The 15,745-nt window shown below is 39.9% G+C and overlaps 1 protein-coding gene and 1 long non-coding RNA gene across 7 annotated transcripts in view; one reads left to right on the top strand and one right to left on the bottom strand.

Moving 5' to 3' along the window:
- slco4a1 (solute carrier organic anion transporter family, member 4A1) overlaps positions 1–15,745 on the top strand; it is a 40,376-nt gene that overhangs the window by 12,796 nt on the left and 11,835 nt on the right. For 3 of the 6 annotated variants that reach the window (XM_040013895.1, XM_040013899.1, XM_040013898.1), the window contains 5 exons: positions 4,909–6,018; positions 7,585–7,675; positions 8,524–8,645; positions 8,793–8,904; positions 13,116–13,270. In XM_040013895.1, coding sequence (XP_039869829.1) covers positions 5,187–6,018; positions 7,585–7,675; positions 8,524–8,645; positions 8,793–8,904; positions 13,116–13,270 — 1,312 coding nt within the window. In that variant the 5' untranslated portion in view covers positions 4,909–5,186. Of the gene's footprint in view, positions 1–2,566; positions 3,390–4,908; positions 6,019–7,584; positions 7,676–8,523; positions 8,646–8,792; positions 8,905–13,115; positions 13,271–15,745 lie in introns of those variants that run through there. The other 3 variants (XM_040013896.1, XM_040013894.1, XM_040013897.1) reach the window with 3 other exon arrangements.
- Positions 14,059–14,524, bottom strand: LOC120722764. Its single transcript, XR_005693583.1, has 2 exons — positions 14,265–14,524; positions 14,059–14,181 (listed from the first exon to the last, which is right to left on the bottom strand). It is a non-coding gene; the product is annotated as an uncharacterized LOC120722764 (long non-coding RNA).

The following is a 15,745-nucleotide window of genomic DNA, read 5'->3' as shown; positions in this document are numbered from 1 at the left end:
AAGATAAAGGACCCATTAGGTAAGGCAGAGCTTGTTGGTTATTAATATTGCAGCTCCCCACTCTGATCTTGCTTTGAAAACAGAAATGAAAAGGCGTGATGGAGAATTGGATCGAAATTACATGAGAAAAAAAATTATCCATTGAGAACTATTCCATTTCTGGCTTCAGACAAACAAACAGTGAGACAGGAAAGTGTTACCTCACTGTAAGTGCATTGTTAACAGTGTGGCCTGGTTCAACTTTCAAAACACTCCCACCTCTGGTCGTCTCATCATCACCTGATAGTGGCCCGCCTCCTTGCCTCTCCTGATAGCTTTTAACCTCTTAACAACCATTGGATCGTGGGAATAACGCATTGGGTTAGGTGTAAAGTTTGAATTAGATCAGGGCTGGGCAATTCATTTTCCTAAGTGGCCACAAGCTGAACTCAGTTTTGCTCAATATTAATTTTATCTGTTTATAGGCTTATTGGTGCAGCCCTCCTCAATAGTCCTAGTTCCTCATGTGGCCCCTTTGGGAAAATGAATTGCCCTCCCCAAGTTAGATTAATGCATGGCCACCATTTTTATAGCATTTTCAAAATCTGGAAAAAAAAACAAATGTAAATAAATAAATAAATGAAAAAAATGTACAGTCTAAATAAACACATGCAAGTTCATACCCCTGTCTTACAGAGGTATTGGCAATCTGGTGCATATTGATCCTGAGGAATTAAGTCATAATTGGTGACATCCCCAATCTAAACCCTAAGCCTAAACACACAAACAATTAGTAACAAAAAACTTAAACACAGCATCACAGCATTCTGATAGCACAGTTCAACACTGATGATAATTTAGACATCAAAGTTAAAACTCACAGTCTAAAAACTCAAATTCTTCTGCTTATGAGGAATTCAGCCTCACCTCAATGGGGAAATAAGCCCGAGTTTCATTTGGGCATAATAAGGTTTTACGCTCTAGCTTCCCTCCAAAACCTTATACTTGTTCTTTTCATGGGCGATCAGCTGAACAGGCAACAGCTCACAGCAGTGTGGTTGGTCCCATTCATTTTGCGTTGATTTGCTTGCCAGGACCCTTTCATGTTCTGCATTAAGGCATGTTAATGCAGAGTAATGAGCTGAAGTGGACAGGTTTTAGGCATTTGAGTTTTAGTGATAAAAAAAACGTTGTGGTCATTTGTTAAATCCAAAATGAAACAGTATTTTACTTTCTACACATAAATACAGTATTTATACAGTATTTATGTGTAGAAAGTAAAATACTGTTTCATTTTTCTTAATCTAAATACAGTATTTATACAGTATTTATGGATTTTATGTACATGTTCTAAACCATAGGGCTGCCTATATATGCCTTGGTGCATGTATACTTGTTTTTGTCTGAAATTCGACAGTGCTCTCCTAAAGAGGATACATTTTTCTTATTTTCTGTCTTTTATAAACAATATCAGACAATAGATCTCAGTTGTTGAATTCAGGTATTTTCAGTCCAGCTACCACACGTGTTATAAAAAATAAATCAACAATGTCTGCCTTTACAAACATTTGTTAGAGAAGGGACATTTTAAAAGGCTCACTGAATTTGAGCAGGCTATTATAACCTGTGGTATCAGAAATGAAAATACCAGATCTCAAAGATATTGGCTGTAGCTCAGGGGGTAGAGCAGGTCATCTACTGATCGGAAGGTTAGTGGTTTAATCCCTGGCTCCCCCAGTCTGCATGACAAGTATCCTTGGGCAAGATACTAAGCCCGAGTTGCTCTCTGATCCATCCATCAGAGAATGAATGTGTGTGAATGTTAGCTAGGAAGCACTGAAAAGCATAGATGAAAATGCTTGTGTGCGCTTTTTTTGTATAAAGTACTTTGAGTGTTCCGGGAGAGTAGAAAAGTGCTATATAAGAATCATATATAAAAGAATACCATTTTACCAAAGGTTGAGATGTTTGGCCCGATGCTAGCATCCATATATGCTATATGGTATGCGTATGAGGCCCCATACTCTTTTTAGCCATTTGCCCAGGCCAAGCGACCTGTTTCCTACATCAGTATGTTCAGTCTCATAATCCTCGATGTGCACCAAACCGTTTGTTATTCAGTGCTTTTGCCCTACTTAAGTTAACTATTTTATTTACAACATCAACAACGTGGTTAATTTTTAGCTCCGGTCATTTTAGCCCATTTCAGTCCAAGCCTTTTCAAGCATGCACTAACTGCATGGACATACTACTCCTTGTCATAGTGCTGTTCATTCAGCATTCAGACTGATCAAAAGTCCTTTTTGCATTTGAAATTTTGCTAACAAAGTTTCAGATATCCATTCCTACTCTGCATTAGTCAAGTTTTTTGATTTCTCAGTGTGTTTGATCTTGTAATAGCAATTCAAATTGCAATCCTTAAACACATCAACCTGTTTCTCCGCAAACTAAGTGCATAGCTTTACCTCTGACTTCAGTAAATAAATACATAGAAGTCCACGTTTTGTTAAAAGCTGTAAATCTCTCATAAACATTGGCTCCAGTACATTTTAAGTGATCAAAGTGATTTAATTTGCAAGTTAAAAAAAATAGCAGTTGGTTTAAAAATATAATCAACTAAGTTGTATTGTGATAAAATTAAAAAACAAAACAAAACTGTAAACTATTCTGTGATGGGGAGTTTATCAGAATGTTTCGTGGCTGAAATAAGACAAATTGCCTGGTAGCAGCTGAGGCAGCACAGCACCTCTGCCTCAGATTCAGATAAGGTATTCGTTTTTAAGCTCCAATAGGTCTTAAAAACCTGGGTCTCTCCACCATTCAGTCTTAGAACTGAAGAAGCTCGGATGAAAGGTGAACTGTCTTCAAGAAGCATAAACAAGTCCAGTCACTTTTCTTTGGAAGCTCCTTAGATTACCATGACCTGGATGACTGAGAACCTACATAGACATAAAGTGAATAATAGCTTTGTGCACTTGTTAAAATAAAGAAAAACTATATAAAAAACACAAAAACTTGTTAACCAACATTCAAATATTATTTATAGCCACATTTGAAATGACTGTTTCTATATTTCTCCTTGCTCACAATTTTGCTGCTCATTGGTGAGCAGTAATTCAAAGGTGGACTTTGTGGGCTGGTGACACTTCCCTCCTTTCCTCCCTGCAGGCTGCCTGCAGGACTCCAATCGTTTGGGGCGGGGGTTGTTGTGTAGGAATTTGCTGATGTAGTCCTTCAGTTATAAGAGGCTTTGAGAAATGGGCTTAGGACCTAGCATGGATATACCTCTCTGTAACTGTTCATCTTTATTTGCCGCTCTTATTCCATCTCTGTCAAATGTTTTCATTTTCCCAGATTAACAACTGTTAGCAGTCCTGTTGGCTGTTATATGAAGGAATAGAGGTAGGAGGGTAAACTGATTCTATTTATAATTTAATTTATTTTATATTTTAACTGCTTTGTGTGTGATACGTTGTAAATATTTTAAAGATTAAAAGGTGATTAAAAGGTGTTGGCAATAGAAATGTTTTGGGGTTTTTTTAAAAGATTTTTAGCGAGTATTTTAGAGATTTTTACAGTATTGGCATAGAGGGAAGTGCTCTCTTTTACATTTTTAGCACAGTTACATAACTGTATGTAGAAGTTTATGAACAAGGTGTTTTTGAACATTGCAACACAATTCTTCATTCTTGGTTGAGATCAGGGAAACACACGTTTTCCTTTTCCATAGCGCTGGTACAGTGGTAAGTACAGTCACTACATAACGAGGAGGCTTTTGGTTTTACCAGTCATCATCTGAGGAGTTGGCAAGGATATTGAGTGTGTTTTTATTGCTCAATCAAATTTAGATTTAAAGAGTTCTCTTTCTATAAATCTTTTCACAACTTGAACAAAATGGCTTTTCATCTTTCACTTGTTAAGGCTGACGATACATAAAAGTGACACAATAATGACAACTTAGAAAGGTGGAGTAAACTTGTTGATGTGCTACTAAACCAACATTCAGAGGTTAGCATCATCAGATCATGCTCAGAAGCTATTCCTGCATTCAGTTAAACTCACTATTCAGATGTTTCTAAGCTGCCACTCCAAAACGTATGATGGGTAAATCTTGGAGTCCAAGCTTTGAGTGGGAAAACTAACAAGAACTTTGCTTGTACTGCATGTATTTAATATGTCGACCAAACTGTTTTATTGTGCTGCGCCTTTTCTTATTTCTCAGTAAATCTCTTCTGTTTTGTTTATGCATCCAATTAAGCTCTATCACTGTCACTGTCAAATATGACCCCCTGAAGGTCAGTAAGGCTGCTTGTTTTGTGTTGTGACAAGTGGACATTGAGTTTCTAGTGTTCCACATTGTACTTCACAATGAAAGAAAGTAATATAAATAAATACATTACTTCAGTTAAAATGAGCTTTCAGATTGCAATAATGGCTCAAATACACACTTGTGTTGTTGTGTAGTTGTTATGCAACAAATAGACCTGCACAGTATTTTCATGATGGTGATTATGAAAGCTCTATTTGTGATTACTAGAGCAAAGTAACAATGCTTATGGTTCATTAGCAGTGTGCACTTTGAGGTTTTATGAGTTCCCTGTATGTGTAAGACTCTGAGATTGGGTGCAATGCTTGATAATAATGCTTCAATCGACTCACAGTTAGAGCAGTTTTTGCACCAGCATGATGTTAAAAGGCAAAACTGTTCTTTAAACAATGCGGTGGTAATGCCAGGAATCATTTAATGCCCATGTAGAGATATGTATGTATGTGTTTTTATACATTTGGTAAAATATGAAGCATCAGTCTAGGTCACACTGTCTGTGGCCTGTACATAAATTCTAATGATGACTTCTTTATGCATTAAATCTTTACGAAAGTTGGTTGTTTCTTTATTTAATCTATCTAATTTTTCTTTTCTCTCCTCAGGATGCTATTACTCATCACAGTAACAAAGCCATCTTTACACCATATGCAACCTTGTGCAAATAAAAAGGAGCACACGAAGAGTCGTGGACACATGAGGTGCAAACTACAAAGCAAGAATAGATAATTTCCAAGAAGAATCTGGCAGAGTCCTTACCACAATATCTTCTTGACCCTTTATTACTTCAAATTTCCTTTTTTTTTTGTTGAGGTAATTGATTTATTGCCTCAGTTCATAGAATCCACTTCACAGGATCCTCACAGTGCCCCTCAGAGGGGCGATGCCCGTCTTGCTAAATGCCGACGCCTCTTTTAGCTCCAAACAGGAGCTCCTGGACCTGCAGGATTGTCCTCTCAGCAGGGGCCCCTCTTTGGACACCCCTAGTCCTGTGGATTCCCAGACAGGCAGCCCCATAGGCTCTGGTCTCAGAAACCCTGACAGTCCCATTACTAATGAGCCACTCATTTTCACCGGGGCGTCGGCACTCCCTGGGCCAATATATGGGGGGGAAACAAGACCTAATGCAGAGATTGGGCTAAAGTTAATCTCTACTAACACAGATCAGTTGTGTGGCTGGGGAGCTCTGACCCCCAAAAGCATCCAAATTTTCAACACTCCTCGGTGGGTGTTGTTCTTCCTTTGTGTGGCCTCTTTCCTCCAGGGGATGATAATCAATGGCTTCATTAACACAGTGATCACCTCAATCGAGCGACGCTTTGATCTGCGCAGCTACCAGGCTGGCCTCATCGCCAGTTCCTATGACATTGCTGCATGCGTCTGCCTGGCCTTTGTCAGTTACTTCGGCGGTACAGGTCACAAGCCCCGTTGGCTGGGATGGGGAGTACTTATCATGGCACTGGGTTCTCTGATGTTTGCCTTGCCTCACTTTACTACACCTCCCTACCAGGTCAGTTTACCCGAGCAAACAGGAATGTGCTCTACTAACCGTACCAGCCCGTGCCAGAACAAAGAGGCAGGAGGACTGTCCAGCTATCGCTTTGTGTTCATGCTTGGCCAGTTTTTGCATGGTATGGGCGCTACGCCTCTCTACACATTAGGGGTCACATACCTGGATGAGAATGTCAACTCCAACTATGCACCAGTTTATATAGGTGAGTCCTACTAGTAATAGTCACCAGAAATGGCAGCAAGCAGACTGTTCTTCTTTATCTGTTTTGTTTGCAGTTGATTATTTACTATAACCCTATTCATTTATTTATGATTGATGATAATTTATGCCAAAAAATGTAAAAAAACATACTGTTGTCATCTCTCTCATCTCATGCCAAGCATTTGACATTATAGTCCCTGAAAAAATAGTAAAGATGCAGCATTCCTGGGATTACCCCAGAAAGTCAATCATCAGTTAAATAATAGCTTCAACTGTTAGGTAGTGGGGATAACTATTAATTACAATACTAAAGTAGTAGTAGCAGTAGTAGCTTACCAGAAACTAAAATGTACCATATCTACATTTTATATTTCAGTGGCCAGCTTATTCATTTAGACAGGTGCTTATTCCTATCTGTGGGGGGGGGGAACATGCGAGTTCATGCCAAGATGAGTGCCAAGACGTTTTTCTAGAGAGACTTGGTCATTTTAGAAATATGGGACTGAAATTGTGATAATAAATTGATTATTTAATAGATATATGAAACCATCAAAATTTGAGAATTTATAAAAATTCAAACCACTACTCTCTCTGAAAAATTATTTGAATAATTTATTAGCTTATTAACTGATTGGTTGTTGTTTAGTTTTTGTTCATAAATGAATCAACTGATTAAACATCAAATCACAATGATATATGTTCCATCAGTTGTGCAGCTCTATGTTGATCTTCCATCATCTTTGTTAAACTGATGACTCTTTGTTAAATTCCCGCATTTTTTAAATGATACAAGGTTTAAGGCCATAGTTGTGCTGATTCATGTGCTGCTCGGCTCGTTTTGTCAGCTGGACAGTGATAACTCTCTCTGAAGATGAATTATTTTGACAGAGCTTTGATTACATAGAATAGTGAGAATGCATATGCAAACAGCAGGCACTGAACACAATCCCAGCTGTGTCTTTTAGCAATAATTCTTTTGCAGGTGCAGGCTCAAATATATCTGTTGTTTAGCTCAATGTAAAGGTAGACTTTTGTTTGAGCATCACATGCTAATGCAGGTGCATGAACAGATATATACTCTGACTGTTACAGCACGACTTCTTTCACCAGCTGTCTACCTTCTTTTATCAGTCTCTGTCCCTCTTCCACAGAATAATTTCATTACCAGCAACCATCCAGTATAATCTCTATTAAGAAGGAACTGGATATAGATAAAAGGGCTTGTTTGGTAAAAGCAGCTAATGTGCCTCAAATGTACATATTGAGCACTGTCATTGTCTGATGCCATCTACTGCAAGTCTTGTAAATTTGACCCTCTAGGCTCCTGTCATGACCCCTTTTCAGCATTTAGCTATCATTCTCTTTCAAATAACAGCAGAGCACATTGCTTTTATGAAAACACACAAACACAACAGGAAATTTTCTAGATGCAGAGCCCATATAAAGAACAATGGCCCTTTTAACCTGTAGGACAGGAAGAGTAAGTAGGAAACAGGAGGTAGACGCTGGAGTCATTGTACTGACACACCCTTGCTCTGTGTCTATGGTCTTCCCCCCCTCCCCTTAGGGATCTTCTACACAGCAGCCATTGTGGGTCCAGCAGCCGGTTACCTGCTGGGTGGTTACTTCCTCAACATGTACACTGAGATCCATCTAACGTGAGTCTGCTTTGGTTGGTACCATGGACAAGGATAACTGACTCAAAAAGAAATGAGATCAGTATAATAGAATAGAACTGAGTCGGGGCACTGCTATGGCTTACCTCACATAGGTAAGGCCTGCAAGGGCCTGGGTTCTAGTCTGCAGGGCAAGACTAGGGAGAGTGCCCCTTATCCTCTCACCTAGTTACCTTACTGTCATTTCCAATACATAAATAAAGGCTAAAATGGCCAAAAAAATGATTTACAAAACCACTGACTAGAATGCAATGTACTAAAACCAATTAGAGATTACTAAACTGGGAATAAACAAAAGCTGACATGCAGAATGTGGAATAGAGTCAAATATTGTGATATGAAATAGACAATGGGAGAATGTAGAATAAAAATATACACAATAGAACAATACTGTCTCATTACAAGATGCTTTAGAGATCTGCCTCTTTAAAGGTCAAGTGGTTCATTCCTGCCTGTGCATATCTCTCATACAACTCCTCCAGCTAATGCACAAGTGCGCACTGCAGCAGTTGCACACCTTTATTGCAGATCCTCTACAGAGAAAATAAGAAACGTTTTACAGTTTGATAAGAGAGGCACCTCAGTTTCAACCATATATATTTAATTAGTGTTATATACTGGGAATTTTATATTTTAGCTGTTTGTATATATTAGAGCTATTTTGTTATATTTTGTAACTTTGTAATATATTGTATTATTTAATTTAGTTTAGTCAGGTACTATTCTTACTGTCTTGGAGCAACTGTGAGCACATAATTTATCAGGGATCAATACAATATTCTGATTCTGATTCTAAAAATGTGTTTAATCATATGTGCGTGATGTTCCAGGCCTGAGATGACGCCAGAGAACCCTCACTGGGTTGGGGCTTGGTGGATTGGCTTTTTAGCAGGAGGAGCAGCCGCTCTGCTGGTGGCATTTCCCATCCTGGGCTACCCACGGCAACTACCAGGTGCCAGCAAAGGCCATGGCCAGTCTTCTTTATAACAGAGAGGGCATTAAAAAAACACTGACTAATACATTAGGTGGTACTTTGGTATGTAAAATACCATATATTTTCGAAACAGCCTCACTCTTACTTTTCTGTGTCTTCCTGCAGGCTCTCAGGAGTATGTGACCATGCGTGTGTCTGAGGCCCACCAGCTTAAGGATGGAAGCCACACCACTGCCTCAGACCCTCAGTTTGGCAAATCAGTTAAAGACATGCCAAGGTAGAGAGCTTCAAGAAATAAATGCTTTCACGACCTCGTCTAGTTTCTATTTTAAATTGCATTTTATTACTTTGTACAGTTTGCTTCATTGTTTTGTTTTTTATCTTTTATGTTGAGCACATTGAGTTTATGTGTAATGAAAAATGCTGTATGAATAATTTCCATTGCCATTTTTCATGCTGGTGAATCTGCTGCATGCATATTACTGGATCTCACTGCTGCATTTGATGCATTTAACCACAAGATCTCACTTGCCTCATCATCCGGAGTAATGTATTGGTATTTTTAGTACTACCCTGAGCTGTACGTTTCCATCACCATTGGTAACTATTCTTCCAACACTGCCTCACTGACCTGTGACATGCTTTACCTCTGGGTCCACTTCTGTATTACAGCTTCCCACTTTTACACTGATGATGCCCAAATATACTAACCACTTAAATAAATAACTGTTCACTGTTACAAACCTCTACCAAGGCTAAAACCTCTGTCCTCACAGTGCTGTGATTAAGCAGCAGGATCCCGAAGGATATCTGTATCTTGATTAGTTTGTGACAGCGTCTAATTTTTCAAAACACTTAGGAATACTTTCACTTAGGAATGTACTGATCAGCACTAAGATTAATAATTTCTAAGCGACCTCTGGTACAGAAAAAAGAATATTGCAAATGCATCCATAATCTCTAGCTTAATCATCCTGATAAACAAACAAATCCCATTTGGGAATGGTGGTTCTAAATGGCTAAAAACTAATAACTAGACTGTTAAAAGGATTAATGTAAAATCTGTTTTGTTGCTGCAAAGAGCCTCCACTTTTTTCCAATGCAAACTATTGTTTGCATCTCCTTGTTTCTTTACATGAAAAGTGGCTAGTTGGCTTAACAAAAGAACAGTGCGTTAGATAAATCAGAAACATATTGTTTTCTTTGGAGAATACAGATTAATTAGTTTTAGTTTTTAGTTTGTTACATGTAGCAATTATTACTTTTAATGAAGCCTGCAGTGCTTTCAACCTAAGCCCCATGTTGCTGTTCTGGGAGACAGACATCTCGAACCACATGTGGGCTCTCTTACCATTGGTACTGGTTTTACTGCTGTTTCTCATTGGCATTATGTAGCTCAAGTTTATCAGTGTGGCTTATGCAAGGATTAGTTCACCATGCAAATTCACCTCTAAAATGTCACAGAAAACCTTAATGTTAATAAGTTTACTGTCATCCTAAAGCAACGACAGGCAGCTATGAATGCAGAACAGCACAAATGAGTGACAGTATTGCTCCTTTCCATTTCACAACCATATATACTATGAGCTTACTGTGATCGCATCTCTGTGGAGATTACAGAGAGTTACATGATACGTTATGTAACTTGATTACCGTAATTGTCGGGCTATAAGCCGCTACTTTTTGCACAAGCTTTGAACCCTGCGGCTTTTAGTCAGGTGCGGCTTTTCTATGGATTGTCCATGAGCGGATTTGTTTTGTTTGTTCCGCTGTTGTACGGCACTACGTTGCCTGGCGGAAGGATCGGAGTTCAAGAGTGGTATGTTGGTCACATGTCCATCCGCCAGGCAACGTAGTGCCGTACGAAGTAGCGCGAAAAACAAACTTCAAAGTAGCACTACGCGTTCAGCTGGAGGCGTGGATGATGAGCGGCGATAAACTTGCAAAAAGCAAGTTATGCCCAACTCCACCACTGGATTCTGACAGCGTGGAAAAGTGTGAAAACATCCACGATCACCAACGGATTTCGAAGGGCTGGACTGCTGCCTGATGGAGAGGAGGCTCTTCAGAGGGTGTTCGACTCTGACACTGACAATGAGGATTTCTTTGGTTTTGAAAGTGACAACGAAAGAAAGGAGCTGAGAGTGGATGATGAAGCCACCCTGAGCCTGTTCGTTTCCGACACTGGAGAAGAGGACTTTGGTGGTTTTAGTGCGCAGGAAGAAGAGAAAGATGGTGGTGAATGACTGACTTTTCTTCTTGTTAAAGCCGTGTCACTGCACCTGAGCCTAAAAGGTAGTCTGAATCTATTTTTCTGGTGTGCTGTAGGTTATTGTTATGTACTACATTTGTTACTCATTTATGAAGCACAGTACATGTTTTGTACTTATAATTACCACTACTTGTACATATACCCTAAAAGGTTATGCAAATATTAGGGGTGCAACAATACACAAAATTCACGGTTCGGTTCGGTTCGATACTTTGGTGTCACGGTTCGATATTTTTTCGATACAAAAAAATGTTCATGCATTTTTAATTTGTCATTTATTAAAATTATAAATATATATTTTAACTCAAAAGTACAGTTTTTAAATTTAACCCTAACCCTTGTGCGTGTTTTTTATTTTGACAGCGAATGCGCACCTGCGGACCACTTATGTGCAGCCCTGGTTATTTAGCTCATCATATTGCAGCCACAGAAATTCTTTTGTCCATGAAACCATAAAGCTGCACTTTCTTTTTGCCTTATAGTCTGATTTGTCATAACTTCTCCGTTTTGTGGTAAGCTTTTCTTTGGCTGTCACTTCTTCACCCTGACCTGTCTTATTTGGCTCAGCAGAACTGAAATGCTTTTACACACTCACTCACATAAGCTCAGCGATTCTCTGCGCGATCAACCTCTCACATGTTTAAGCTGCGGGAGATTTCACTTGTCATGTTTGCATAGTAAGCTAACGATTAATAAGACGATGTCAGAGGAATTGGTGCACAAATTATCATCACTCACAGATCAGTGCTGTCGCTCTCTATACACAGTTCGCACGATTGCAAAGTGAAAGCAAAAAATCAAGCGCAAATTCAAACGCGACTTCAATATGTCACATATTGACAGTGGCTCACCGATGCCAATGACATAATTACCCAGCTACATTTCTGAAAGAATGCAAAAGCATTGACATATATTTTTCCTACAATAGCCCGACGGGCAGGGAAGAGATAGATTTTGGTAGCCCGACTGAAAAAATCGCTAGCTCCGGGACGTCGGGCTAGCGATATTGCAAGCCCTGTATCTGATTGAGGAATCACTCATCTTTGGAAAAGAGAGTTTATTACAGAGAAATGTCTCTTTCCAAAATAAAAGCTATACTATCCGCTTCTTCTGGGCTATATTCTCAGCAGCATAAGGAGAACCATGTGCTAACAGCTGTCTAAATGACTCGGCTAAAGTTAGTAGCATGCTTGTTGTTTTTGTCTTTGCACTAGGATGATGTCGGCGTAAATGTGCAGTCATATTCGTTGTGTTCCCACTAGTGCTTTCAGGTTAATCTCGTTGAAATGACCTTAACGCCACAACACGGCAAATCTCCGTTAACGAGCTACCGCCGATCGCTCTGTGCATGGGGCTAGACGGCAAACACGTTAACGAGCTAACTGCGCTAACACACTAGTTCACACCAATGTAATTGAGCATTGCATGGCACATCCAACATACTGTTTTACTTTAGTCCATGACTCGCTTACCTTCAGGGTCATATGTCACATGAAAACCAAAATAATTCCAAACGCCAGATCTGAATGTTGCAAGGAGAGCTTAACTTCTGTCTCGCTAGCTTGCCCTGCGCTCTTCCTTCTGACTATGCTGTCTGTGTTGAGCGCTCAGTGGATCTGCGCTCGACAGTGCAGCCTAGGCGGAGTAGTCGAACACAGATTCACTGAGCGCTCAACACAGACAGCATCGTCAGAAGGAAAATTGATAAAATAAATTACAAATGTTGTATTGTTCGATACATATGCGTACCGAACCGAAAGCACTGTATCGAACGGTTCAATATCGATACGAATATCGTTGCACCCCTAGCAAATATGTACCCATAACTTGTTTTTCAAAATATTAATAAAAGTGGTGTGTCTCCAAACAGCCATCTCTTTCCTGACAATTCGATTTGTGCATATTCTCTTACATATGATAAGTCAATATTGAAACACCTGCGGCTTTTAGTCAGGTGTGGCTAATGTATGTACAAAACAGGATTTTCCCCTGATTTTAGCTTGTGCGGCTAATATTCAGGTGCGCTCTGTAGTCCGGGAAATACGGTATATGTATTTGGATTTACAGCAGTGTGTATCTGCTCTATATTAAGAACATCTTGAGATTAGAGCAGGGTGCATTAATGAAAAAGGAAGCTCAGGTTTGTTCAGTCACAGTGGCTTCACACATTGATGCCCCCTGACTCTCACCCTCTCTCTCTTACTGTGTATTTCCAGATCTGTGCTGCTTCTCCTAAAAAACCCCACCTTCCTGTTCCTGTGTTTGGCTGGGGCTACTGAGGCCACCCTCATTGCTGGCATGTCCACTTTTGGTCCAAAGTTCTTGGAATCACAGTTCAGTCTCAGTGCATCAGAGGCTGCCACATGGTTTGGTGAGTGAAAAGTAAAGAGGCCCATCACATGGGCAACTTTCACTATGCATTTAGCTCATTTTATTACTTTATTTATTGAACCTTAGAAAATCTTCACAACAGCTTGTGAAATAACACTGATCTAAAAGAGAGGATCTATTTTTTTGTGAAAATTTGAAATTTTAGGTGCTTTTGTTCCATCATAGACCATTCCCTTAGTGCCTCCTATGCTGGTGGCACTGACCCTTTTGTCAGTGCCATACATAAACTGCTAGTAAGAGAGGATACTAGATAATCATAGTCTAGAAGGTCAACAAATGCAGCACAACCTCTACATGAATACAAAATGAATACAAAAAAATCCAAAATATCATATAGGTCAGATAGTAGTTTTTGCTAGTAACAATGTTAAAGAGAAACAAGGAACAATACTGTTTTACTGAATGTAATATGCTAGGCTAAAGAGAAATTTGACTATAAAGGGAAAACTACTGTCACCTGCTGTAGAATATGTAAATCATGGAGGGATCGTTTGGTTTTGGCGATCAAATCCAATCTTACCTTTGGGAAATGTTAGCTAACATTAGCACCTCTGCTGAAACTATAACTGCAAGTTTCTCACAAAGTAAAATACTGAATTTAGTAAACAAGGTCAGCTATTAATTCTAGAGTTAATCTCATAATTTAATAAGCCATTTGTAATTACTTTGAGTATCTTTCTTGGCAAACTCATATCTGAATATAAAAGCTGCATATTGTCATGCGCCGCGGCACGCGTGCACAAAAGGATCCAGACGCAGACTCCGCGCTAACAGAAAATATACTTTATTATAATAACGAAAGGCAACCCGGGAAAACTAGGGAGCAAAACAAGGAACTAAAAACCCGGGGAAACAATGACATGAGGAAGCCAGGATCGGGACCGTGGGAGGCTGCAATAGAAAGGGGAGATGATTACTAGGGAGCCGGGAAGCGGGGAAAACACATCAGGACTGAGTTAGAGTAGGGGGCTTACGATAGAACGGGACCGTGGGAGCTCGGGAGGGAAGTGTGGCAGTCCGTGAGCAGGAAGTCCGTGGGGATAGCGAATGGGCCAGATGATGCACCGAGTGATCCAGTTGAGCCGGAGGACAGGCAGGTGGCAGACGCCGAGTCGAAACCACTGTGAGGTGACTAACGGACTGGCGTGGAGCATCCGTCAGCGCCGGGTTAAGTAGATCTGCATGTAATCACCGCGATGGACAGCAGGTGTGCCGGTGATGGCCCAGCCCGGGGGTGTGGCTACCCGAGCATCACGCATTCCACAGATACAGGACCACGGACCATGACACATATTTTTCATTCTACTTTTAAATTACTGCACAATGTGATTCAGAATATTAATCACGTAATATAAAATGGTATGATACTCACAGTGTATGATTCACAGGTCAAAATGTAGAACACTTACTGTCTATAGTACAGGGCAGTTAGCCAACTAGTTATTAATTACCTAGTAAACCTGTGTCAGCATTAGTAGCTTTCCAACATTCAAGTCAACTGTATTATCAGGGTTTAAAGTAGGTCAGAATGATCCAGAAGGGCGTCCCAGCATCCAAACAGCCTAACAAATGTCACCAAACACATCAATAGTTTTTGTGTAGTTTGTCACATAATGTGTCTTGGAGATAACTGTATAGTTGTTGTATCTCCCAGGTAGAAAAAAAAACAATTCTGAAAGGTCGTACAAACCAAATTGATGTATATGATTTTGTGTTATTCAAAGGTGCATGAAAATACCAGACAAACTAATTACTGCCAAAGTTTACAGTGATGCACTGTGGTGGACTGGTTGCATCTAGGCCTAGGGTGTTGTCGCTGGCTGACATCAAGGTTAGAAGACATCAATTTCTGTTTAAGGTGATGATGCTGATTTGATTCACTTACCATTTCTCCCTTTTTGTAATATCTGGTAATCGGCCACAAAGCTAGTGAAACATCTCTTTACATCTAGTTGAATTCAGTTGACTAAATCCACGTAGACCCCTGACTATGGAAATTGCAGCACAGGTCAGCTGATCACAGTCTGCACACCCTTTTGTCAGTGCCACCGTTTCACTATTGCTGCTATCCTCAGTCACAAATCCACCCTGATACTCATCTCCACCTACTCCACGCTGCTTGCTCTTTCCTTTTCACTTCTCTTTTCCACTGTTTGTTGCTTTGGTTGGTTGACCCCAGACATTTAAAGTAATCTGTTTACTGCTGCTTACTGCTATTCATTGATCATCATCAGCATTACTGCAGTTTTGCACATCACCTGCTTTGCACATTGTTCCTGAAAACTGGTACTCGCACACTTCTTCTTCACTTTTCTGGCATCCTGTCACTCTCCAGGATTGCGTTAAACAATCTAATAAAAAAGTCCACTGCTTTCTCTCCTTCATATCTGCATACCTCCACAGGCTGCCTTTCCACTCCTCATCCTCTTCATAGCTGCCCTCACTTCCTCTTTAC

Source organism: Simochromis diagramma, unplaced genomic scaffold (assembly GCF_900408965.1).
Source record: "Simochromis diagramma unplaced genomic scaffold, fSimDia1.1 OVJJ01000705.1, whole genome shotgun sequence".
Taxonomy (NCBI): domain Eukaryota; kingdom Metazoa; phylum Chordata; class Actinopteri; order Cichliformes; family Cichlidae; genus Simochromis; species Simochromis diagramma.
This window is presented reverse-complemented; position numbering and strand designations above follow the sequence as displayed.